The sequence below is a fragment of the Molothrus aeneus genome, chromosome 3 (genome assembly GCF_037042795.1).
Source record: "Molothrus aeneus isolate 106 chromosome 3, BPBGC_Maene_1.0, whole genome shotgun sequence".
Lineage (NCBI taxonomy): Eukaryota > Metazoa > Chordata > Aves > Passeriformes > Icteridae > Molothrus > Molothrus aeneus.
The window spans coordinates 87435951-87463269 of record NC_089648.1 but is presented as its reverse complement, the minus strand read 5'-3'; the positions used below and the strand labels follow the sequence as shown (position 1 = coordinate 87463269).

At 38.7% G+C, this 27319-nt stretch overlaps 1 protein-coding gene across 4 annotated transcripts; it reads right to left on the bottom strand.

Moving 5' to 3' along the window:
• Positions 1 to 824: 824 nt before the first annotated feature.
• On the bottom strand, positions 825 to 27277 carry GFRAL (GDNF family receptor alpha like). Of its 4 annotated transcripts, none has more exons than XM_066547313.1 (10): positions 27192 to 27277; positions 24085 to 24219; positions 17947 to 18105; positions 16033 to 16440; positions 15285 to 15341; positions 14337 to 14661; positions 12135 to 12394; positions 9066 to 9164; positions 4040 to 4121; positions 825 to 3005 (listed from the first exon to the last, which is right to left on the bottom strand). In XM_066547313.1, the coding sequence occupies exons 1-10, from the start codon at positions 27217 to 27219 to the stop codon at positions 2918 to 2920; spliced, it is 1641 nt and encodes a 546-aa protein (XP_066403410.1). In that variant the 5' UTR covers positions 27220 to 27277; the 3' UTR covers positions 825 to 2917. The 4 variants fall into 4 exon arrangements, with proteins under 4 accessions (XP_066403410.1, XP_066403412.1, XP_066403411.1 ...); XM_066547315.1 differs by having other exon boundaries at positions 825 to 2138; XM_066547314.1 differs by having other exon boundaries at positions 17947 to 18099.
• Between the last annotated feature and the right edge of the window lie 42 nt (positions 27278 to 27319).

The following is a 27319-nucleotide window of genomic DNA, read 5'->3' as shown; positions in this document are numbered from 1 at the left end:
GTTGAACATAAGGATTAGTATTTTCCTTGGTGGAAAGACAGCCACAGTCATTTTCAAAAAGAACTGAATGGTGTTCTCTGTTTTATGGCACATCTTCCTGTGTTGGTGCTGCTTCCATCCATCTCTGTTCCTAACTTGGTCTGGTATCTAGCTCAGAGCAGCAGGATGTGGTTCCCACAACAGCCTCAAAAGGCTGAGCCTATAACTATCCAAGTATCTCATTCTTTTCACCACACAAACAGGTGAAACAGCCAGGGAAAAATGTTCATTTTGAAGAAATCAAGACTCACTGTGGCATTACAGAAATAGAAACTTGGGCATTACAGCCTTGTATCTTCACACTGCACAAGGAACAGCTAGTCTGTGTACTTGTCCCAAAAAATCTTCACATATTTAATTTGAAACAATTGTTAGATAAAATGCATAAACAATCTTCCAAGAAAATACCCTTTCCGGTGAGAGTGCTGGAAGGCAAAAATTAATGGTTTGTCCCTCTAGCCCAATCAGCCTTCATTTCTTCACTTTGTGATGTCCCAGCTCCAGTGGAAAGAGGATGAATGCTACAAAATTACGTATGTCCTGGGAATCTTGTCATCAAGAGAGTTTAGTTTCCTCATCTGGGTATTGGATGCAGGTGTCATGCAGGTGTCACTTAGGGGAAAATATTTTAATAATGATGCTCTTACAAAATACTGTTTTTTCTTCCATCATGGTCAGACTCAAAGTTCTTAAAGGTCTTTTCCAAACTAACTGATTCTATGATTCTCTGTTCAGAAAACTGTGAAGCAGCTAGCATATAATCAGGATCACATGAATACAGATCATCCCAGCAGAAATGCCTTTATTTAACAACTAACACCAAGATACAATTGGCAGACTACTTTGTACACATGGAGTGGAGGGAATGTACTTTTCCCATTAAGCATCTAAGTAATCTCTTAAGAGAGAGCCTGTGAAATTGCAAAGAAAACAAGAGCCACTAAATATCTTGTTGTCTCTCAGAGTAAAATACCCTCAGTTTCAAATACATTTTACATACTTGTTTGTGACTGTGTGTGTGTAAATAAGCACATCTTTGAGTTGTGTTTCTAGTGTCTAAATATACGATAATTAGAAAAAAAAAAGTTTCTAAGAAGGTAATTTTTTTGTTGTTGTTGATCGAGGTTTAGTAAAATCTGAATTTAAATGTATCGCCTCAAATTTTGTGAATGGAAGATTCACTGGTTTTTGAAGTCAGACTGAAAACCAGCACAGGTTTCATGTCAAAAGTACATTTCCTGTGTAATTAAATGTTTTTATCCAAGATATTCTCAACACTATTTTCAGTTTAAAATCTTCCCATTTCACAGTTTTAAAATGAAGAATGTGAATATAGCACTTTGGTGAGAGTTAGTCCAGATGCTGCAAATTGCTGGACTGCTAAAGCAGATCTTTTTGATTAACAAATGAACTTCACTTCTCTGTTTCTGTGTTTTTTTCCAAATGCTGACTTAGTATGACAGAACATTTGATTTCAAAACAAAAATGACTTTCTTTGGTTTATGCAGATGATAGAGACAGAGAAAATCCATGTTGTAATAATTGTGTAAGATTTCTAAGCCTCTCCCCAACAGAACTGCAGACTTAAGATTTTGCTCTACAGTAACAACTTTGCAAGCTACCAAAGCCAGAAGCAAGAGTCACGTAGAAGAGTAGAGATTCTTGCTTTTCTGATCACATTAATTTCTAGTCCTAGATCTGTCATCTCACACTAGATGTGGCCCTAGACCATTGGTCTCATGGTCAAAACTGGAGGTGAGTTACATTTAGCAATAATTCAAACAAAATTAAAACTAATCACATTAGAAATAAAGTTAATTAATCAAATGCCATTATAACAAGGCAATACATGTGCTATTCATGGTAACAGCTGAATAAGAAACAGCAGTCCATTATTTTGTGCTCACCAGGACTAGATTGTCACAAAGATTTAACAAAGACAACTCACTGGCAGTAAATAGAAGGTTAAATCTAGCAAAACAACTCAGCTATAGAGAGAAATCCAGAGCTCATAGCCACAGAGTGGGATCCAGGATGGTGTTTAGGGACCATGTCTCCCAGAACTGTGCATGGAGACAATCAGGCACTTTGTGTCTTACCTAGGGACAATGAATAGGAAACACAGATGGTGAGATGGGTTACAGCTTCTCTCTTGAGAAGCAGGCACTGCAGCCCCAAGCAAGTGACTTTCTCCACTGGGCATTCAGACCAAAAAATTGTTTTCTAAAGTTATTGTATTCAAAGTGACAAACTCCACTCATTTATTTTAGAAGCATATTGGAGGAGAAATTAAAAACATTTTCAGCAACAACATTTTGGAGTCAAAGCATTATTCCAGAGAGTCATTTTAGTTCATGGAGGGTTGTAATCCTGATCTCCTCCTACCCTGCAAGTGCTCCACCATCAAACTACAGGCAGCTTTTCTGTGACAGCTGCTTCAGGTACTTGGTACCTGGGAGCCAGGTATACAAAACTGCCACATATGTGCTCTTTATCAGGTCTCTAAAATGTTTCTGAATGGACTTTTTTTATTTCTTCCAGATGAGTTGAGATCAGAAAGGGTGCCTTCAAAGATTGCCATTGTTGATACAGCATTTATATCAGTGTCATGTGCATCTAAAAATGTAGGAAATGTACAGCTCAGGACAGATCTGTGGATTTACCCAAATAAGAGAGAGCACAGTTTTACCATTTTTACCCTTTTTTTCAGCTTTTGAAAGGCTAAAAATAAGCTAATAAATATAAAAAAATATTTTGTATGCTTAACTACAAAATTTCATAATTTATAGTCGTTTTTCTAATATATATTTTATTATCACATATGTACAACAGGCTGGCTCTCAGGAATAGCCTTAAAAAGCACAAGCAACAGAGTAGTTCATCTGTGACTTTTATAATGGGCTATAAATGTTTCAGAAGAATGGTCTGGCGAGGGACTTCTTGACTCATGTTTTGTTCTGCAGGCTCTGAAAACAAAGAATGTGCATGTATTTAACAATAAACTACTCAGCTTTTGGTTTGAACTTTGGCTTAATTGAAATCAGTGGCAAAATTCTCCTCTTTTTATGATGAACAATGTGGTATAAAATAATCCCCTTCATGTTTATTAATGCATTGTTCTTTCTTCCATTTTCTGTATTCTTTAAATCTGAATTTTCTTTATATGCTGATATTTCTGTAATAGTAATAATTCTGCAAACCTAAAGAGAAAGCCTCTGTTCCCATAGATCCTTGACTTGCCTTTTGAATTTTTCTACAATTCCTCTTTGATCTGCCTCGGAACTTAATAATTAAATTTGACTCAATATCCCTCCCACTATATATAGCTCCTGCTACATCATGTTCTGTTACCTATCATCTGACAGTGTAATTCTTGAAATCTGGCCATTTAATTTGGTCCAAGAAAATGTATCATTTAAGAAAAGGCCGTGTTCATTTAACTAAGTGAATGCACATTTCTGTTTTCTTACCAAGCATTGGTGTATGGGCAGTTTCTCATACAGAGAGAGGGAGGGAGGGAAGGAGAGAGGGGGGAAAAGAAAAGGATGGCAGGGATGGTGGGTGTTGTTTACAGACTCCTATGAGCAAAAATGGCATTTGGCAAGAATATTAGCTACAATAGCAGCATTCATGATTTGGTTTCAAAATGTTATAATGCCGAATATGCTCATTTCCTTTTTGCATTACCCCTGCCTGCTATGGGGCTAGGAACGTAGTCTCACAGAATTTTTGAATTCAGATTTCACCTTCCCCTGCCATGGGACAGGAAATGAAACCTCCCAAAGCCTGGGATCTCTGCATGAATGGAGGGCATTGTAGATACATCTCGTATTTCACTCTTCCCTGCTGACACCCACAATGTCAGTTCTTTCCATCACTGGGGCATGCTGGACTGTTTTTAAAGACAATCACAATGCCCACCTTTTAACTAAGTCAAACCATTTTATTTTCTGGTTTTTCGATTTCCTAGAACCAGTGATTAATATCCCTATCAAATTACCTGATCTTTAGCAGAGTCAACAGGACTATTCCTAGGATGAGAGCTATGCAGGAGGAGTAAGCAATAATGTAGACAGTTTCACCTAAAAATAAAAACAGAAATCAGAAAAGAAACATCTGCTTGTTTAGTAATGAGAATCGGATTTGAGATCTGTATTGAAAATCATACATATGTGAGGCAAATTAGCTATCAATTTTGACAAATGTAATTAAAAGGAGGGAAAAGATCTAGATGTATGTCAGTAGTAGGAATAACTCTACCTTTGCCATTTGATCCAATGCAATTTTCAGACTTCTTTTAGTAAATGCCAGCTCTGATAGCACTTCATATGTATAGCATTACTTTTCACTCTGCTGCAGGGGAACAGCTTGTTACTATGATTTTTATTTTGGAATATTCTCCCTTTTGATTTTAAAATGTTAATGTTATTCTGTGTATCAGAGCAGAATTGGCTCTTACTTATCAACTAGACTTATTTTTCTTTTTCACATATTACTGTAATTACAGTCTAGAGCAATGCTCCACCTAGAATCAAATTAACATCAAATGGGATCTAACACTGTTTTTCTGGGCCCCATTCCTGTAGAGTTTCCTTTTTCAGTTAGGCTTCTCACCAAGAAGTCACTTTGGTGGCTTATGTGCTAAAAATTCCAACTGTTGAAAAACTGGGAGCTGTTACAAATTTTATTTTCCAAAGGAGGGGTAACTCTTTTTTTCCCTGACGTAATGAATCCATTGGTTTTGATCAAATATGTGAAAGAAACATTTCAGTTGGGAGTGCAATATGAGCCCTGGACACAGGATGGAGAGGCCACAAATGCAGAGCCACAAGCATAAAACATGAGACCTTTCTGTGACTTTCCTGTTGCACTGATTCTGTTGGCTTTGTACACTCAGGTAAGTTTTGTTTATAGAGGAACTCAAACACAGAGGGCCCTGGCTGCTCCCAAGCTTCTCCATCCTATTATCCAGTGAAACATTCACTAAGGAAGGGATGGATCCCTGGGCTCAGCACTGAGCCACTTCTCTGGGCTGTGAGAAGGCCATATTCTGGTCTCTGAATAAGTTATCAGTTATTATATGCTCCATGTGTTATGTATATGCACACACAAACCTAAACGAGGCATTTCTGTGTGCACTGCATACATGCAGCAGGTGTAGTGTATCATATGATACAAGCACAGATGGTATGGATGCTGCAGCAGCCCTGACAGGAGAGAGTGAATATGTTTTCCACAGCAAGGAAAACAAGGAGCTGAGCAGGGTGTTGGACCTGCCTGGCTTTCATTGTAGGACTGTTCTCACTTTTTCTCAAAAAACTACCCCACATTCAAGTTTTCCAATGTAAGAAAGTGAAAGCAGTGATCAAACCACAATTTGCACAAATGGAGTGAACATTCCATTTAATCCAGTAACCTACTGGAGGATATTTAATATGGCGAATTTTTGAAGAAAGACGTCTACCTGAGGTCTGTCTTAGAGAGGGACTGCTAATAACATATATTAAAAACTATATCAGCAGTTGGCCTAGCTCTCAAGTTACAGCATTTCTTTAAGATGATGGGTTTTAGCAAAAGAGTAATTTGTAGGCCTTTTTTTCAGTTTGAGTCTGAATTGTACATGCAGCTATTTTTGAAAACTTTTTACAAGTGTAGGAGCAGTTGTAGGGGCAACAGTTTCTTACTTTTTTGAAGTGGAAAGTGACTTTCACACATATTTTAGGCAAATGGAAACTTTTAAAGTATGTCACCACAAAAATTATTATATCTAACATTATATATTGTACAGTCATGGATGCTTAAAAATGGGCTAATAAATTTTCAACAGAACATTGTGATCTTTTTCTTATAAATTTTGTAAAAGGTGCTTCATTTCAATCAAACAAAACACTGAAGTGACCAAGTGATTTTTTTTCTATTTTTTTGACAAAATCTGAAAAAATGCTACATTTTTGATGAATTGCTGGTAAAAGAGATGTTGATTCAGTTCTGTCAGGAACAAAGAGGGATTTTGGTGAATCTTACTCTATAGTGGATCTACCTGCTTAGGTATGGCTAGTGCATATTCATCAAACAGATTAATCCCAGCCTCTGCTCAGAGGTTTCTTGGCTACCTGCAGCTTCTCACAGGCTTTTTTCTACATTTATAAAACCATCAGACTGACAGTGTTTGATACCTTACACATTAAAGTCACTGGAGCTGAACTAATCTCAGTTCCCACAGCAGCTGGTATGCTTACAGATAAACCCTGCCAATTACTTGTTTATCTAAGCACTCTACTCCTTGGTAGGAAATATATGATAACACTACAATTTAAGATGAGACTTCAACAATTTTGGATCAAGTCTAATTATATTGTATTTCACAAGAACAGGGTAAGAGTTCTGTATTTCTAGCTTCCTCTTCCCTAAATAACTCACAACTTAGCCTCAAAGCTCCATGGTGATGAAAATAAATCCTTATCTTCCCACATGAATCACTTTTCAAACCAATGTGCAGGAAGCAATCTTTTAAATTATTTGGATCTGTAAAGTCATTGATATCATTTGCATAGGATAAAGCCAAAGCCAGGCTGAAGATGCATAATTAGGTAGGCATATTAGAAGTTTAGAGAAATCTTATTTGATTTATAACTTTATGATATTGTTTCCAAAATGAGATCAAATTCAAGCTTACAGGAAAAGTCTCATTAACTTTTATATGGTTCTGACTCTGCCCACATCACATTTTGTTAAGAGAGTTGTATCAGCCCAAAGATGACTCTGTTGGCCTGTTCCCTCCTGAGAATGTGAACGTGTTTAAATCCAGTCCAGATTTTTACAAAATCCTGGTATCACATTTTTTACCCCAAACCTGAAATAACAATTTTTAACTTCCATGGTTCTATTTATTTACAAATATATTTGAATATAGGTATATATGCTTAGATTTATTACTTATTGTGAAAGACTCCTTCTATTAAAGCAATTTTATCCAATTGTATGATTTGCAATGCTGCTGAAAAAAATAGAGAAATCTAACTGGTTTTTTGAACAGTAAGCTATATTTTTAAGTATAAACCTAAAAAAAAAGCTGAAGACATGCTGAGTTTCTTCTGAGCATGTTCATCTGTAGACGGCCATTCATTCCATCTGGTTAAAGAGTTCCTTGTATCTTTCAGTGACAAACTAAGTAAAGGATTCTTCTGAGATTTTAATGTAGAGACATCAGCAGATTTTATCTCATATTTTTTGAGAAGAAAATAGCCAAGAAGCAAATGCCTTCAAAAGTCTCCACACATGTGAAAGGCCATACTTGACAACTTAACTGTTTTGCCTCTGTGCCCTGAATTCTTTTTGGGATTTTATTTCATTAAAGATAAATATTTTGTAAAGATGATAATTCCCTTTGCAGCCTGAGTAATGCACATTTATTAGTATTTGAATCTAGGACACTGAGTTAGATTTTTGGCAGTGGGATTTATGAAACAATTTGCAGTATGTTTTTTACCATCAGGCAGATATCCTGAATCAAATTCTTCTTCTTGACCTGACTTCCTATGAGACTTTCATGGCTTAAAGTTCCCATCTCATGTACATGACAGCTACAATAGAAGGAATATTTTATTGTATAATTTAGGCTGGTCAGCATTCTTTTTATTTTTCTAAAGTTATCCAAAGTTCTGTTAAGACTTCAAGGAATGGTTTTTGGAAAGTATTCAGACTTCAATGTGAACAGAATTAACTGGGTACAGGCTGCTTCTTGCAAATATTTATCTGAATCTCTAAGTGAAATGTAAAATGCATTTTACCCACTGAAAGAGTCTGCAGTTAGAACTAGTGACAGGGGTGCAATATCTCATATTTTTGCATTTCTTGCATTATGACTTGCATTATTTAACCTCTAGAGTCTTGTTCTAACTAGGGATTCAGGCTCCCTCTGCAATTGGAAAAGAGAAGTCAATACTTTCAGCAAAGGCAGTCCAAAAAAATTGGACTACTCTTCCTTTGAGGGTCCCTGACTTTCTTCTCTGGCTACACAGAGCACTTGGATGACATGAATGATTCTTAAGGAACTTTAATGCTAACAGCCAAATGCTTAATTATGCACACACAAGTCTCAGGAATCCCATTCCCTTAATCCATTTTTATATCCTTTTTATCCCTTATCCAGGTTGCCCACTTCAGCAATAGTTGAAGGATGGAAAGGTTAGAAGTCACTTCATTTTCTACTGCATGCAGATATTGAATTATTTTTTTCACAGTCAAAAGCATTCTGTAGGAAGAGTTCTGGGAACTAATTTGTAGTATTAGTCTGGAGAATTGTAATCTGCCCTGCACAAGGTAGAACAGGTCATTCTCATTAGAGGTGATATTTGTGCATTAAGCTCTTTATAGTTCTCACTCTGTAATTGGGCCCCTCAAAAGGAAATATAAAATAATATTATTTCAGCAATGAAAACATTTGTATATTAATTCAATATCCTTTAGCTTTATGTTCCTTAATTTCTTAATGTAAATTCATGGAAAGAAAAGCAGCAGCTCTAATAAAAGAAATAAAAGGAAATAAAAGTTGCAGCTTTTCAGCCCAAGGGGTACTGTGTGCCCTCCTGTTGTGTAAGAAGGTAGAGTCCGATGGAGTGTAACACAAGCCCCTTCTCAGACCACTTACTGTGGCTTCTAATTTTGTTGCTGTAACTACTACAGAAAGTCAAGAGAGATAGAAGTAGGTGTGGCATCAAAGATAATAATTTGTGTTACACGTTATGGCTACTACTCTCTAATGATTCTACAGAGAGTCAGGCTCTGGCAGGCTTAATAGCTTAATTTTCCCCAATTATAATACAGCGATTGTGAGACATCTATTTCAAAACCATTTGTCAGGGCAATTGATTCAGTCTGATTAACTTTATTTTGTGGATATATAAGCTAAGCCAAACAGGAGATTTCCAGACCAAATGAAGGAGCAGCAGATCAAGCTCACTTGCCTGAACCCACCCAAGGAGAGCAGTGCTGTGGAAATCATGGAGTGACTTGCCCAAACTCACCATTAATTGCAGAAGAATGGAGCTGTGCTCCAGAAATCTTTTCCCCTGGCATTTCTGTATTTACCCAGTGAAAACCCTTCTTCTGAATAGAAATTTGACCTGGATATTGGAAAGAAAATATCAATTTAAAATATTAGTTTAAAATAATTATATAAGTGAATATTGTTTGATATTTTGCTAAAAGACATAATTTAAAAAGGGAGCTATTTAAAAATACTGTTTACTGATATTTGATGAACAAATTGAATGAGTGCATAATAGTTCTTCCTGTTCTACCTCAGTTTTTCTTACGGATGACAAGCATGCTTTGAAAATATTCTCTGCCACAAAAGAGCTTAAATTCTCTTTTCACATAAACTGTTTTAAAAATAGGCCCACCAAAAGAATTGGGTCCACCAAACCAATACAGAAGTGGTGAGAAAGGGGTAGCAGTCTGAAGTAATTTCCACAAGGCAGAGTTTATGCTCCAGCTGTGTTGCTAGACCTCAACAATTTTTTTAAGAAAGGCCTGTCCTCTCAGTGGGCATGATTTCATGAATATATCTGAAAATACATATCTTCTGTTGAAATGGAAAATAGGAGGTTTACTTAAGTAGTATATTTACAGAGTAGAAGGCTAAATGATACAGTACACAGCTGCTCACCCACATAAACAGCAAGCGGAGAAATTTTAGTAATATAAGAAAGGCACACATTTGCAGCCTGGAACACTGTCCAAATAACAATGGACTAAACCTACCTGTTATTTGGATTTTTTTCTGTGAGATCCAAAAGTATAACCCAGACTTAAAATATTTTGGAAACCTAAATTTTTTATTTCCCTCACTGACATTTTTTCTTATTCCTGTTGAGACACTGATCCTACATTGGCAATGATCCACCCTGTGCTTCTGCTTCACACAGCAGCAGTCAGTCACAATTCTTGCCTTTTACTGAGTCTGCAGTCCTTTCACTGTGAGCACAGCCTTGAGAACAGCACTTGGAGCAAAGGCAGTGCCATGCAAAGGTAGGAAGAAGAGATGGTGTAAACACCACTCATGGACCAGTTCTAGAGGCAAAGATTCCCTTCTCATACCCTGGGTATTTGCTATCCAGAAATGTTTACAGATCATTGCCATTGTAAGAGAGAAAGTCAGCCAAAGATCAGCCCCAGGCCAGAGGAAAAATTCAGCACATGGGGTTGGGTGGGCACTGTACAGTAATCACTCCACATCTCTGTACTGCCATGCAGAGAATGGCATTAAAAACATGCTTTGTAATAAAACCTATAATCATCACCATCATCGGTTTAGCTGCATCACAACTAGACATCTAGGGGAAAAAAAAAAAAAAGAAAGCTGGAAGGGGTCTGTAGAGTAGGTACTGATCCACCTGATCCACCAAAGGCTCTGGATCCCCAAATTCTTTTTTTTTAACCACCAGGAAATTGTTGCACAACATAAGAAACATAAGTTTCCATTCTTCAGTCCCAATTAGGTTAGGGAAGTTTCAATCACAAAAACCCTCAAACCATTTTATCCTGAGACTGCTTCAGGGAATGGCAAAAGCTCATCAGCAATTATTTGATTATTCAGACATGAGGATCTTTTTTTTGTTTTGTACGTTAAGAAATAACTAACAGGATGATGTGCTCACTCATTTGGACTGTTAAATTCAGCCCTAAAGCAAGCAAGTAAATAATATTCATCAGCAAAATCACTGCTAGAAGTCTCAAGTCTAAGTGTGTTACATTATCACTTTTCCAGGGTAGCTGTTACAAGATTTTAAATATTTTCTCAGAATCTGGATTTGAGTAATGATTAACTAAACTAAGAGCAATGTTTCAGCAACTTGATTTTAATTTTTGGGCAGCCTTTGAGTGACATGAAAAAAAGTTACACCCTTATCAGTGGTACCATTTTGGTTTCTAGAACTAAAGGTGTAACTACTTCACTCAATGAAATGCATGCACACAATCCATATATGTTTTCAAAGCACTGTCCCTCAGATAAAACTATGAAAGAACCATTTCTTTTCATTGAAATCTTTAGGTATCATTACCTCTCCCAGGTTAGTTTAAGAATGTACATAATTTTGGAGTATACATGTAGAAGACAGCTGGCACAGGGCATGATGCACCAGTGAGTAACATATCCTAAGAGGATTTATATTGCAAAATAGTTGGTGTGGTAAGTCAGAGATTTGAGGAGAAGAGAATACATTGGTCTTTGATCTGGTTGATGGAGCAGATGTCTGCATGCAGCTGGAGCACTGCAGAGGCTGCAGATGAACCTCCAGGTTCAGTTTATACTGCAGGAGACCAGGAACCACCCCATGATAGAGAACCACCCTGTGATGTGACCCAGGACACAATAACTGGGGACAAAGAGGAGCTTTGCTTTGAAGACACTTTGCAGATTCAGACTAAAATATTAATATTTGCTCCCATATTTCCATTTATAGCATTAACAATTCTCTAAACCAAAGGCTTGGCAAAGACATGTATATTTGACAAAAAATATTTAGCTAATCAAGTACATGAAAGTCGTTACTGGATCCGAGAAAGTACCTATATTTAATCTCAATTACACCCAGTGTTTTTACTGAAGACCAAATCCTAAAGCCTTCTTTAAATAATTGAAGCTATTTTCTGCAGAATTTATTCTGTTGCTAAATATGTGTTTACTAAGGTTTACTAATATTCAGACTCCAAGAAGAAAAGAAAAAAAACCCAAATGCTACTTTGTATTATTTGTAAAAACAGTGTACCAAAGTACAACATTAAGCCAAAACCAGGATGACTTTGGACTTTTCTAATCTGCATATTAATATAGACTCTAGAAATTATTTCTTTATTTCAGATATTCAAGTAATGAGACATGTAGTCAATTTCATTGGTTTAATACTATTATAAGTTTTCCCCATACCAGAGGAAGAAAACTTTATGTTCAATTTTTGTTTTGGTTTGTGTTTTAAAAAACCCACAGCTATAGATCTTGCTGAAACCAGTGGTAGCAAAGATTTGATGTAAATTAGGATCTTAATTCTCTTTAAAACTAATTATTCTGTAAAGCTGGAAGTGTTACTCACGTAAGTCCCTGAAGCAGGATTTGCTGTGCAGCATGTGATGGAAGAGCTCACACAAAGGCTGCTCCAAGGGAGGCACATTTTGGCAGGTGCACTCCGTGAGCAGCATCGTGCCCCAGCTGCTGACGTAGGCTGCTTTGCAATCAGCGGTGGCAGAACAGGGCACGTCATCCTTGAGCAAAGTTTCAAGACAAGCTTCATCATTATAACATTTTTTTGTCACATGTCTCCAACACTTTGACCGAAAAGTTGCGTATTTTTTCCTGGTAGGGGAGAAAAAAAAAGAAAAACAAAAGAAGTACACAATGACACTTTAACTAACATGATTTCATAAAAAGACATTTAATGAACGCCACTAAAGGAGTGCATTTCCAAGGTACCACTTAAGCCTTAAAAATTGCAATATTCACTGATAGCTGACATAAATTCTGCTCTGATTTTGAGGAAAAGCAACTGTAGTTCTACTCAGCACCTGCTTCCCAGAGTCCAGAAAATACAGTGTGAATTCCAACACTCTCAGATACTCAGAGAAGAAATGTGAATACAGGAACTAGACCAGTCATCCCAATGAAACCACATCATGTGCCGTTCTAATGGATCTGCTTTTGAGCAGGGTGAAGGAAGAACAAACATTCAACTTATTTAGCATTAAATAATCTACATCTAATGCCACCCCTTGGCCCTGCAAATGTTAACACAATATAAAATGTCAAAGGCTCCGGAAAAAGTACTGTGAACTTAAAGATAAATTGACAGCAGAGATAAATTACATGAAGAACTACTCAGTTCAGTAATCTCAAATTATTTCCATTTATTTACTGTTAGGATGAAATAAAATTGGCCTTTAATGCACTGTATATGACAATAGAAAATATCCATTATAAATTAACTAAAAAATATGTAGATAATAGTTTAAAAAAAATCTAGCATATTATATTTTAGGAGATGATAAAGGTAAAGCCTAGTGTACAATACATTAAGTTATTAAAATATTATGTCTTAATCATATATGTTATGATATGCTATAACATATAATAACATATATGCTATATATGTTATTAATTAGCAGTTGATATTGTGTAATAGCCACAAGCATGTCACACAGAAAAGCATGGACTGTTGCAATACTGCCTAGAAAACTTTTGTAAATATTTTTATTACACAAGCAAAGATCTCAAAGCAGATGCCACCTCTGTTCTAATGGAATTATTTTCATTCACCTCCTGATTTATGGATGTGACTAGCCATAATTCACAGACTAATTTTGCTAATTATATGCATTTATTGTCAGTGCCAGGAAACATTAATGTTCCCAAAATGATGGGGAACTCAGCCATAATGACATTACATGTCTATACATGTACAGACATACATTTATAGCCCTTTGGCTGTTGTTACTGACATCAATCTGAATAATCTGCACAAAACCAAAACCATCTCTTGGCCTCCTGGTTTATTGACTGAAGGTTAATTTAAGCACAGCTTTGAGGTAAAATTCAACTCTAATCCACAAGGTGACCACACTGAAAACAAAGTGGGCCAATTGACTGTCCTTAAAAGGAGGCAATTAGGTTGAAATACAAATATGGTAATCCTGTTGCATGTTTTAAAAATATAAAATGAAATGTTGAAAAGGCATTATCCTTCATGAGTTTGGTGGTCTGTGCATGTTTCAGGCCAGATTTTTGAAAGCTTTTTGCAAGTATCCTTGAGATGAAGAGAAGAAGATAAAAGATTTTTGAAGAGGCCAAGCTGGTTGCGTGGCTGTCGGGTACAAAGGGTCAGACTCTGCCCTGGAAAGGTAATTACTTTTACCAAACAAACTTTGTCTGGTCTGCTGCACAACTTGGGCAAACTGGTGGAGGGCAAAGGTGCAGACAGGCAGGTGTTATCTGAAGAAAGGGGTAATGAAAATATGCAATGGCATAGTTTGTCCAGCAGAAATGGTGTTAAGTGTCATGATACAGGCAGAAGAGAAGCCCACATTAGATTCCAAACCTTTCTGAAAATTAATCATTTCAATTTACTTGTGGCATTACTTCTGGAATTACCACAGTTGATCCAAACATCTGTGACGATGTCAAACACAGCAGATACACTGCAGAAAATAATTTTGTTGTGGCTGGGATATATAGAGTATAATAAAAATGGTTTGACAAAACCTTTATTAAAAAGCACCTTAGTGGGCAAAATACTTCTACTCACCTGCACAATTCATTCTCTTCACACATCTGGACTACATTCAAACATGATGGGGGTGGAACTACAGTAACTGCACAGGGCTTGCCATGGAGAAGTTCTTTGGCTCTGTGGCAGGATTCATCATGCTGGATGCAGTCACAAAATATCATCATTTGGGCAACTTCAAAAGGCATGTTTCCATAGAAGAACCTTATGGCGGCTTGACATCCTTCCACGTTGCACTTCTTATTTACTGAGCAAACTTTTAGGTACAGGGACAGCTGTTTGTTACACACTTCATCTTCAACACACTCCCTGTTCACATCCAAACAGCTCCTGTTTGTGTGTGCTAAAACCAATAACAGTTTTTAAAATAAAATCTCAAGAAAATTTTTCTCAACACCAGTGATGACTGGTAGGTGTCCTGTCTACATAATTCCAATAAATCAAGCTTGATTCCCAAAACTCTGATCCAGCTCTTCCTCCTTTCTTGCTTCTTTTAAGCCTATTGAGTAACTTCATACTTCTTTCTTGCACTGCTTGCACTGCTCACAAGCAACCCTCCTGAAACAGCTGAAATCTCCAGTGTGCAGTCTTATGCTCAAGTAATGAAGAGAATATAAATGGCCTTTTTGTGCTTTTAACATCAGTTTAGGTATTTCGAGACTGAAATAAACCTTCCAAAGATATCTAAAAATTCTAGACCCTAAAATGCTTATGGGATAAGATTTGGCTCTGTTTGACAGAATCATGATTGTTACCTGATTTCCATTTATCTTACTCGATTGTTACGTGTTACATTTTTGGGTTCTTCTGCACCCAGTACCTTAACTGAAGATACGTTTGGTCTATTAACTCCCTGCTCATCCATTTCAATGAAAAGTATTAATTTTAATCTGAAGGAATGTTGTACACTGTCTGAAAACTGAGCTAAAAGTATTTATTAGGATTCATAAGTAAATTCAGACTTACCTTGTTTGGAGAGAGCAGATAAACCCCATTGTAATTTTCTTTCCATACTAATATTGTCTAGAAGAAAAAGATACAGGTACAGGCATAAATTGTAAATAACATCTTAGCCTTTTAACCTTAAAGTATTGGCTGTCTTGCTGGCATAGCACCAGGAATAAAAATAAACAAGAATAAAACAAATTAGTTTGACCAAATAAAACCTACTAATAAATTCTGAATTCACTATTACATATATTCATAAGTTTTGGGGTCAAAGCATAGTTTATCAAAGGCTGCTCCTAGCATTTTTTACATAATTAAAGATCCTGTGGACTCAGTAAGAGTTTTTCAGAGCTTCTCAGTGCATTGTAAAGTCAGATTTCTTGTAAATACATAAAAGGCAGGGGCCTTAATGTGCTTATCAATGGACCAGTTTTCAAGTTCAACTAACTGCTTGTCATGACCTAAAGTCAAGGCTAGCAGACAATTCTTGCTATTAGTAAATTATTTTTGTTGGTCTTATACCGCTTCTAATTATAGTGAAAAACTGAAAATAACTTATTTAGATAAGGTTGCATCAAATTAACACATTGAAGAATGACAGTATTTGCACTCAGGCTATCATATTGTATCAGATTCTGAATTTATTTGTAACTAAACCTCCTAAAATGATCATATTTACAATTTTGAATTGCAAATGGGCAAAAAACACTACTGCTATGTAGAAAGCATTCAGACTGCTGGAAGAGCACCAACAGATTTTTCTCACCATCAACATCAGCATTATAGTCATCATCACTGCCATCATTGTCACCAGCTCCCGAGGCTTGGCTCTCCTGTGAGTGTTGTAAACAAGGGTTGTTAAATATTCCCTTCCATATTTTAATGCATCTCGTCTGACGCGGCTCTGGGCACGTGCACCTTCCCAGAGGCGTTGTCCTCAGTTCTTTCCAGGCCAGCAGACACTTGGCAGGCCGGGGGGAGCTGCAGGTGCCTGCAGGTGCCCGGCAGCCCCGCTGGAAGCTCCTGTGCGCGGCCGAGCAGCGCGGCTGCTCCCGGCAGCGCCGCATCGCCACGCTGCAGCTCCCCAAGTCCTCAGAGCGCCCCTGCGCCCCGGGGCTCCTGGGGGGCCTGACACCCAGTTCAGTGTCCAGCCTCGACGGAGACTCCAAATAGTCTGCAGAAACAGGTACAAACAGAGTAACAAATCAAATAGACGACTGATCATCATCAGAGTACAAAATCTCAGGAAAAGGGTGCTTGTCTTAATGCATTACATTGAGTGAAACAGCCCTAGTTTAATTCTGAGCTGTGTGCAAACACATAGTAATTCCAGACTCTAACAAACTAATGAATCTTCCTCATGTTTACGGTGTGCTGTTAGCTGTATAGTACAGTTCACTCTAACAGTTCAGCTGCCAAACAGTAGTAAAAAATCCTCACAAAAGAGTTTAACTTCACATAATTTTAACCACCTACAGCTTGGACATATCATGGTATAATCTTAAGTAAATACATCATTCTTAAAGAGAGAATGACAACTCCAGAAGATGGTTGATTCATCACCTAAAATAGCAATTTAAGTTAGACAGGGAGAAGTACTCCTGAAAGTGCCTAACAACACCATATGCTGTCCCTTGTAGGTAAACCCAACACTACTGTAAATCTATCCAAACTTGTTTCTATAGTGGTGAGAAATGTAATGTCAATTGTCAAAAAAAAATATAACGTTATGTCATTTTCCTAGAAGCAAAAGCAACTGTTCCAATGACATCAACATTAGGCTTCAGATATCCATCCTTCCTGTTTGAGGCAAGGAGTTTGGGGCAGATCAGGATGTTACTATTCCCTCTGCAATAAGGCCATATAGTCTAGTACTATATGAATGTTCAGTCTAGTACTATGATGAATGCTGTGTAAGGCCAGCAGAGTGTGATGGATCAGTGCCAGGAATCACTTTGAAACTCACTTTGCAGACTCTCATTCACTGGCTGATTTTATCTCTCTTGTGTCAGCTTTGCTAATCATTATGCCAGGAGACTTTGAACCAGAAACTGCAACTTCTTCGTGTACTAAGCAACTCTCAATTACAGAGATAGACTTTCTGCGTGGATAAGAGTTCTCAGAAAAATAAAAATAAATTGAGGGGAGCTCGGCCCATTGATTACAATAGAATTTTTAAAATATGTACTCTATATATTATGTACAGCTTTATGCAGGTGGTGACTATGTTTCACATATCCAGTAACCTCTCCTAGATGTAGTGAAGGTCCTCCTGCAACACAGTGTTACACAACTGCACCCCTGTGCATCCCCATGAATTATCCTCCCATTCAGAAGTTACTGAATGTGGCTATATACACAACCTAGATCCAGTGGCTCTTAAATTTCCATGGGCATTGAGTAGCCTTCAACACACATTGTGAATTCACTCTTGCTTTCCAGTGGATTCAACAAGAACTTTAGAAGCCATTTGAATTTCTCACATGCATTTTATTGCTTTTGTTTGTGGCATTTCTTTCATATGCATGCTAGAGCATGAATATCACAGAAAAGACAAGACTAATTTTTTGGGGGCATTTATCAGACTTGAGAATAAGCAAAGAAAGTCGAATCCACTTAAAATGGTGGTTGCAAAATTACTGGGTTTGGTCTTCATAATTACAAATTTATGTTCAGTTACCTTTATTAATACTGCACAGTTTCCCAAGCAAGGTTGTGATGCTGCAGATATTGTCTGTAGTGCAGACACAGTTTCTAAATTCTGGGTATTCGTCAGCCAGGACCTGGATTATTCTATTACATCCAACACTGTCTTCTGCCTTGCATCTATTACCTAGAACTCACCATTAAAATTATAATTTCATTAATGTTTATGAATGCTTAAGGGATATGGTTACATAAAACAATTCAATTGAAGAACAAAAATAATATGCTTTGCCAAGAGAAGACAGTTTGTCATATTTTACAAATTTTAAATAATATTCAAAGTAATAAAATAAAGCTGTGGGTTTGACTTCTTTTATTTGATCTGATCCATTACCAGAAAATCTGCTCTCAAAGTACATAAAACCTTAAACTCTCACCTTTTATTTTAGGCAGGTCAGGCACTGAGACCAAACTAAAAAGGTGCTTAGGTGTGGAAGGGGCACAGCCTGAACTGAGAGACTTACCTCCTGTGTAGCAGAAATGAGGTGCCTGGTACAGGGACAGGAACACACAGTGCAGGCTTGAGGCACTGTGTGATGGAGTGAGACAGGACACAGAGGGCAGAGCCAGCCCCATGATAATGGTGATGAGAACCCCAGGCTGAGGAGATGCTTGCTCTGGGTCAGATTCCCTCTCTCGTTTGAGGATGGTGCAAGCCTACAAATGCCATTTAGATATTCCCTTGAACCCCAACCCCACAGAACAACTTCACTGCCTAAGTTTAAGAATGACAACAAATTTAAAGCAGCCCAAGAATAGTCTGATTTTTAGGAATTTTAGAATAAAAATGAGGGAGAAGTTAACATAAAAAAAAGGTGCAGAAACTCTAGTTTGCTGGCCTATTTTCAAGTCTATTTGCATGTGCACTTGGACTCAGTGGTAAAGACAGTCACACAGGATGTCAGGTCATATTTTCCACGTATGTGTGGGGAAAATAAAGAACATGTAATAGTTTGTGGTACAAAGGTAAATCAATCAACCATCTACTTTATGAGCTAAAAGCTTTTCAAAAATATTATTATGATGATGATAGTGGGATTGTGTGCATCCTCAGCAAATTCACTGATGGCACCAAGCTGTGTGGTGCAGTTGGCACATTGGAGGGAAGGGATGCCCCTGGAGGGACCCTGGCAGGCTTGAGAAGTGGGACAATGCAAACCTTCTGATGTTCAATGAAGCAAAGTGCAAGGTCCTGCACTTGGGTCATGGCAATACCAGACACACCTGCAGGCTGGGCAGCGAGGGGATTGAGAGCAGCCCTGCAGAATGAGACTTGGGTGCAAAGGTTGATGAAAAGCCTGTTGTGAGCTGACAGTGAGTGCTCACTCAAAGCCAAGTGTGCCCTGGGCTGCATCAAAAGCAGCGTGGCCAGCAGGTGGAAGGAGGTGATTCTACACCTCTACTCTGCTCTCATGAAACCCCACCTGGAGTGCTGCATCCAGCTCTGGTGTTCCCAGCATAAGAAGGACGTGGAACCGTAGAAGAAGGTCCAGACAAGGGTCAGGAAGTTGATAGCAGGACTGGAGCTCTTCCCCTACAAGGACAGGCTGAGAAAGTTGGGGCTGTTCAGCCTGGAGAAGAGAAAGTTGTGTGGAAACCTCACAACAACCTTCCAATATCTGAAGGGGCCTAAGGGAAGTGAGAGAGACACTCTTTGTCAGGAACTGTAGTGACATAACAAGGAGTAATGGATACAAACTGAAAGAAGAGAAATTTAGGTTAGATTTTAGGAAGAAATTTTTTACAGTGAGGATGATGAGACATCAGAAGAGGTTGCTCAGGGAGGCTGTAAATGCCCCATCCCTGGCAATGTTCAAAAACAGTTTGATAAGGCCTTGAGCAACCTGGTCTAGTGGGAGGTGTCCCTGCCCAGGACAGGGGGAGATGGGACTAGATGATCTCTAAGGACCCTCAACCCTTATCATTATATGATTCTATGATTTATTATTGCTTAAGTTAAACATTACTTAAGAATGTAACAAGTGAAGCAATTTCATTTGATTTAGATAAGTTTTATTTTGTGAAAGCCATGATTTACCTTGTCAAAACAGGTATGTGGATCCCCAAACCAGCACATTTCCTCTCTTTACCTCACAGATATCAAATGTCTCACAATATGTAAGAGAAGCAGTCTGTGGCTCACGAGATCCAGCCAGGTCACAAGGCAGCATGAGGACTGGTTTCTGTCTCCTGGGCACACAGGCTGATGTCTCTGCCCTGCTAATGGTGCTGCCTGCCCCCTGCCTGGCTGCTTCCCCAGGTGTGGGGCAGCAAAGATTCTGCACTCAGTAAAACTGCAAGTGACAAGAAGTCCTCTGTCACCAGCACCACGGGCAAGCTTTGATGTGAGCTGGGTTTAAAATCACTTATCTGTTGCTGACACAAATAGCAGTGGAAGGCAGCAGAGGCAAAGCTCTGCAGGAGGAAACAGTGCAATTTTGCCACTGCCTGAAGTGATGAGAATCAGCTATTCCTGACTTCACATCCCTGTCCTGATCCCCCCTTTTTCTACCAGTCTCTGCATTGACCTTTCTCCAGTTGCTGACTAAGGAGGGTTTGGGGGATATATCAAATAATACCCTGCTAGAGGGGAATGGCACAGGCCAGCAAGAGCTGCAGGTCCCAGCCTCTGCTCCCACTCCACCTCTTCCATCAGCAAAGAAAGAGGTGATGGTGGCTGGGGTTGCCTGTATCTCTCCAACCCCATCTTCAAATTTCCTTCTGCTTTTTCAGAAGTAGATCATGACCCCTGACCCTTAGCACTCACAGTTCCAGAAGTCAAGGAACTCAGGAGATTTATTGAAGGTCACAGACATAGGATACTTCCTGACCATAAAAATAGGATGAAAAGGATGCAGTGACATGGCCCATGAAGATGAGTGTGTGGATATTCTACTCCGTATTTTATCAACTAAGAAAGGGAGAATAAAAGAATTTCAGGAAAATATATTCCTGTAGAAAGAGAGCAATAAAGATCAGGAGAAGCTGGTGTAAAAATTAGCTTATTCACAAAATTTGTGACTGTCTTTTTCAAGGTCCAGATCACACTTCAAGGGTGAAGGTGAGTAGAACTAGAAGAATAAACCCCCATACCCCAGTATATTTTGCACAGCACCCCAGCCTCACTCAGCTCACCTGTCTTCATGCCACTGACCAGTCGTGGCCAGGAGTTGGGGGCTGTGTTCAGTGGCCCCTGTGCTGTGATCTCACTGTGCTGAGTCAGCACCTGACAGCTGGGGCTGGGGAGAGGCTGTGGGGCTACCAACATGCAAAGGGCACAGACACGAGCAGGAAGCACATCAGATTTATGGGGCTCCATTGCATGACTTCTTAAAAACTGTGTAGAAATAACCTATTATCAGCATTGCTCTGTTTGTACATGGTATTGATTCAGCTGTGATTAACAGCAGAAAATATTTTATTACTGGTTTTCAATTATTGTTGCTTTACCAGGGATTAGTTCGAGGTAATATATTTTATCTTATACATATGCTTCTAAGGCATTTACACAAAAAAAATGCTCTCTCAGCCTAGTGTTTGGCAGCCATTATTCATAATTTGATTTATTTATAGGTGCACAATTCATGTACACAGGACCACAGATAGAAGCATGACAGAGTAGAAGCTGACACTCCCTGAGTGATAATCTCTGCTTTTGCTTAATCAGCTCTTCAGTCATCTCAGTGGGAATTGAATTTGAAGACTACAGGGGAAAGTGTGAGGTTTTCCTCTCTAGCACTGGTGACACCACAGTTTGGATAGATCTCCAGAGATCCTTCCAACCTCAATGAGTCTGCTATTCTAGGAAAATTAAACTCATCCAGATCTAATTCAAAATGTGATTCCTTAAAACGTAAGTGATCTGAGTTGGTTTTTTTTCTTTTGAAAACCTTTTCTGTTTCCCATGCAAAAAAATAAAGAAAATTTATACTTATGGTTAAATCAGAGTTCAGAAATGTCTTTTCTTTTTACACTGAAATAACAGAAGGAAAACAAACAAATAACCAATCCCACAAATACACCATAAAAACCCAAACCTAAAAGTCTTCATTCAGCAGTGCTGAAACTCTTTTGATCTTTTCAAAATGAAAAATCTTATTTCATCAAAATTTAATATTTCTATCTTTTCTATCCTGACCTGGAAGCTGATTCATAGACATTTTCACACTCTGTTTTTTCTTTCCACCACATTTTGGCCACAGAGGTGAAAGAAGGATTGGACCCTGAAGATTATAAACTGAGACTCTGGAAATGCTGCTGGAGTAGTGGGGAAGAAGTGATGGAAAATTTGACAGGAAAAGGAGTGACTACTTAGGCAGTAGTTTGGAGAGTGTTCCCAGACCTGCACTGAAGAGCAAAAGATGGAGGTCTTGATAATGTACACATTTAACTTTGAGGTTACAGTCTGATGGACTGAGTTATCGAACTTGTACCCCAAAGGAGTTCCATTATAATTTGTAGTTAGGTTTTGCACAAAGAAACTAACAAAACAAATATTTACCCCATTGTCTATTGCCTCCAGTAACATGTGTGTGCTCAAAGGACATTCTCCATTCCTACAGCATGAAGTTTCTAGACTTGCACATGAGAGACAGTGTAATGTTACTCTTACTAATGATGCTGCTGGTGGGTTTTCTACACTGTTTCTGTGGGCTGTCTGAGAGGTACCATCAGCTCTCTGGCTGGATTTACATGCTCTGGGATCATGGTACCTAATAAGCACATTTAGTATAATTTGTCCTAGACCCAACACAATATCTGAGTGCTCTGCAATGCTGGAGAGTCCTTGCCAAAAGCTATTATCCTAAGGAAACATACAGATGCGAATACAAACAAGCAGTCACAAGAATGATTTCTGGAAGATTTCTCTGGCCCAGTTACAAATATCTTTAACATCAGTGAATAAGTACATAAGATAATAAGAAAGGGAAATTTCATATTATGGGACAATACCACACACCCAAAGGGGGGCCACAGAAGGAATCATGCTGGCCCACTTCATCTGGCTGCAGGGTACCAAGATTAACAGGCTAAGCACAAACATATATCTGCGTGGCAAGTAGTGCTGGTGCTAATGTGTTTGTGAATGATGTGAGAGAAACAAATTTAGCTTGTTCTGGTTCTGTTTTGGTTCTAGAGAGCTCATCTTTAGGGCACTTGAGCCAGAAAGTACTGCATATTCCAATTTTTTTTCTTCTAAACAGCATCCATATCTTTTGAAACTGTTTCATTTCACATAAAATATTCAACAGATCAATAGAACATGTGCTGCAGCCCAGCTGCTTTGGGAACTGTTGTAACTGTTATATTATCATATACTTTTCATTTACTTCATCTGTTCTTAAAAGTATAAAGACATTCTATGCAAAGTAGATAAGTATCTGGAAAAGGACACCCTAGACCCCCAAAGAGAATTTTCTACTCTAATTATTTGAAATATTGTCTTGGGACATTTGGGACATCAAATACATGCAACAGATCAGACAGACAGAGGCATTCATTCAGATAGCTCACACTAGAGGTGAATGTTTTATCTGTTTCTTACTCTAGTACAATAATTAAAAAATTACTCTAAGTAACTACTACATTGTTTTGGGTATTGTGTTAGATTATAGAACCACAGAATTGTTTAGATTGGAAGGGACCTTCAACCCCTCTGCCATTTGCAGGGATGTCTTCCACTAGGACAGGTTCCCCAAAGCCGTGTCCAACCTGGCCTTGAATACTGCCAGGGAGGGGGCAGATCAACTCCTCCAAATTGTGTGAAACAAAGCTGGAACTTCTTCACCAGTTGCACACAGGCTTTATTTAACAGGATCCCACAAGAGCCTAATTTCTGCTGAATTCAGACTTCTCGAGTTGATTCAGGCTCTGACTTTGTTCCCAGTGCAGAAATTTCATTTATCACTCTCTTGAAGAGACAGTGTGACTGTTACTGAAAGTAGCATTGGCCACTGCAAAGGATTTCAGAAGCTGATTGTTTTTTGCCTAATTTCTCTCTTTAAAATCTCACTGACTTCATTTAGTTGACACAGGGATATTGTAATAAATTATGAATATGCAATTGCATATAGCAATTCAAAATTAAGGTGTGTACAACATACAGAATTACCTGAAATATTGCAGGCATCTTCAACCACATTCCAGACACTCTCACATCCATTTCCACCATTAAGACACTGCTCCCTCAAGTGCAGACAGTCAGTAGTCTGGACAGTAGATATACATGTGAAGTAAATGAATAACACTGTAAAAACAGAATATAATGACTATTTAAAGCAGTAGATACTGTACTGACCCTTTTCCTTTAAACATAGGTTTTAAAAATATAATTTACTATAGTTTTTTCTATAGATTCAAATTGCTATCAAATTAATTTTTAGCAGAACAAAGTTTTCCTCCGTTTTGTAACTGGAAAATTAAATTTAAATGTTCAAAGTTTCAGTTTGGCATATTTTGCATTGGTTTTGCCCCAGTATTGTAACAGTAACCATAGTTATATATGACATTGGTGCATGGATATATAGAAATTGTTGCAGTTCTGAGCTCCATAATAAATTACAGAAAGGAAGACAGTATAAAATTCAGAAGAAACAGTACTTTATTCACATGAAATCTCACCAAACTAAGCTGTTTAGGAATTCCTATTAATAGAGTGTGTGAAAGAGATTTGACAACTACACAACTGTAAAATAATAAATATGATTTTATTTTATAAATGCAGTACTCTTCACTCTCTTTATTTTTACTTCACAGATGCATCATTTCTTGAAAGCAACCCTCACATATATGTCTTCATCTGCTTTCCTGGGTGCATTGAGCCTGCTAATTACATAAAAAATTTCTGGAGGTTTCAAGATAAAGAATTTTATAGCAGCACTGCCTGTGACTTATCAGTAGAAAATTAAATTGCCATGTTAAGAAAGGAGAAATCAGCTGGAGTTTAGCTCTTTCATTAACATTCCCATGGTAAGGCAACCTCTAATTTGTAATCATGTGTCTTTATTTTCTATAAAATTAAGTTTCAGTCACTGATTTCAGGCCTTATCAAACTACCTGCTAAACACCAGATGTGTTTTCTTTACTTGTTGAAGAACACGGCATCTCTCTAATAAAATACCTTCCCCCCCCCCATCATGTTCAGGTAAGTGCATGTGGAATTTGAGTGGTTTCCAGCATTGTTTAATCCCTTAAACATCATTTGCAAGAGGCATGAAATATTGCTTCAGGATTTGTTCAGACCCTATCTGAAGAAATTGGAACACTTTTTGGACACATGCTGATAAATATGAAGCAACATTTAATACATAATAATTGACAGGTGCAACAGCATCTTGTGTGTCTCTGAGACAACAAAGAGGCCACATGTGCTTATTATAGCTGGTGCTAATCCTTCCTCAGTGGTGCATATTCCTGGCAGTTCTCAGATCCATGCAGGACTGGTGGTGATTTCCAGCCTGAAACACTCCTAGGCTGTGTCTGTCCCTCAGCTTTGAGGACATATTGACAGAAACAGCTCCTACCTCTTGACCTTGAGGAATGTGCAGCTGGCCCTATCCATAGGACAATTATGGCTTATTATGACAACATTTTAGTTCTAGGACTGTCTCAAAAGGTCTTTCTTATTTTGAAATTATTGACTATTTATTCAGGTGACAGGAAAAAAAAAGTTGCCAAATACCTTACAGGGCAAAATGACTGCATATATAAAACAATACAAAATTATAAACCCACATATTTATTAAGAAAAGGTATTTTGCTGGATGACCATTTATCTATTTTTTAGGTTCTTACACAACACAAGGTTTACTCATCTGACTAGGATTCACATCACAAAGTCTCTGTGCTCTCTTCCTCGTGTTCAGAGAGTTTTCAAGGACCAGTGGCTGAGACAGTCAAAACAGGACTGACTGAACAGACTTCCTGCTACTTTTTAGGGAGTATTTCACACTGCTTCCCATTTTAAACCTATCTTGAAAGTGGCCCCAAAATAGGAGGTGATGTTTTTGCAAAATAAAGAGGTGAGTAGCATAATCTATGATTTAAGTCACTTCAGCCAAAGAAAGGGCTTCTTTGGCTGTAATGACCTATTATGGATGGGTCTTTGATTCCTCAGCAGTACAGAGGAGGTACACAGCCAGAAACCTACAGGAAACAAACTGCCCTATACGATTTTAGAGTCCAGGGCACTGTAGCTTCTGCAGTTTCTTAAACTGACAGCTAGTACTTTAGTTGCTCTCTTTACTTATTTATTCAAGTGTTTGGAATACTAAGTGATTCTGCATAGAAGAGTTGAGGGTATCTAAGAGTTAGTTTGCAGCTAAAACTTTTAGCGGGATCCATATTGACAAGAAGACACACATTTAAATTTCTACAGATGTCTGTATTTTTATGCAAAGGCCTATTGATTCACTGGGTAGGTGTACAATTCTCTGTTTTCTGTAGGATTTGGTGCCTGAAGTTAAAAGGAGGCAGAAAAATAAACATTTTAGTGCTTTCATTTTGCAGATTGGGAACTGAGGAATGGAGGAAGTACATTTCCCAACTCTGCAATCCTAAAATAATGTAAATAAGTAATAATGAATATTGGGAAACTAAGCTGTGGTTTCTATCCAATGGCAAGAGCAGTGGGATAACAAGCTCTGAAGTCAAAATGCCAAACTACAGCTGAACATAGCTTGAATATAGTTGAAAATTGATAAAAGACAACTTTATTTTAACAAAACCTGGGGCAGAACTACCTACGGAATACTTTTAACACAGAAATACAAGTTTAGAATAGTGGGGTGTTAAAGAGAGAAGAGCACGTATACAGTATACAGTGAGGAGAAAAGGAGAATAACAGAAATTAACATACAACATACTTGTCTCATCATATTCTCCTGTACCAGTTTTGTTGATTTTCCCCTTTTCTCCACTCAAGCCCAAAGGCAGTGTCAGCAGCCCTGTGTGTAGCCCGGGCAGCACCCAGCTCTCCCCAGCCAGCAGCCAGTGGCTGTTCACTCGGAGCAGGTGTCCCCGCCGGCCGCTCCTGCCTTCCCGCCGCCCTGCCCCAGCCCTGCCGGGCAGCGCTCCCGGGGCCGAGCCAAGCCCCGGGCCCCGCGCCCGCCGGAGACCCGCGGGAGCCGGAGCCGTGCCGAGGGACGGACGGACGGACGGACGGACGGAGGGGAGGAGGGGAGGAGGGGGCGGCCGGAGCTGCCCGCCCGCCGCACTTACCGGGGCCGAGGAGCGCGGCCACGGCCATGGCACTGCCGCAGGTGCCGGAGCGGGGCCTCAGGAGCCGAGCGGGGCCGCAGGTGCCGGAGCGGGGCCACAGGAGCCGAGCGGGGCCGCAGGTGCCGGAG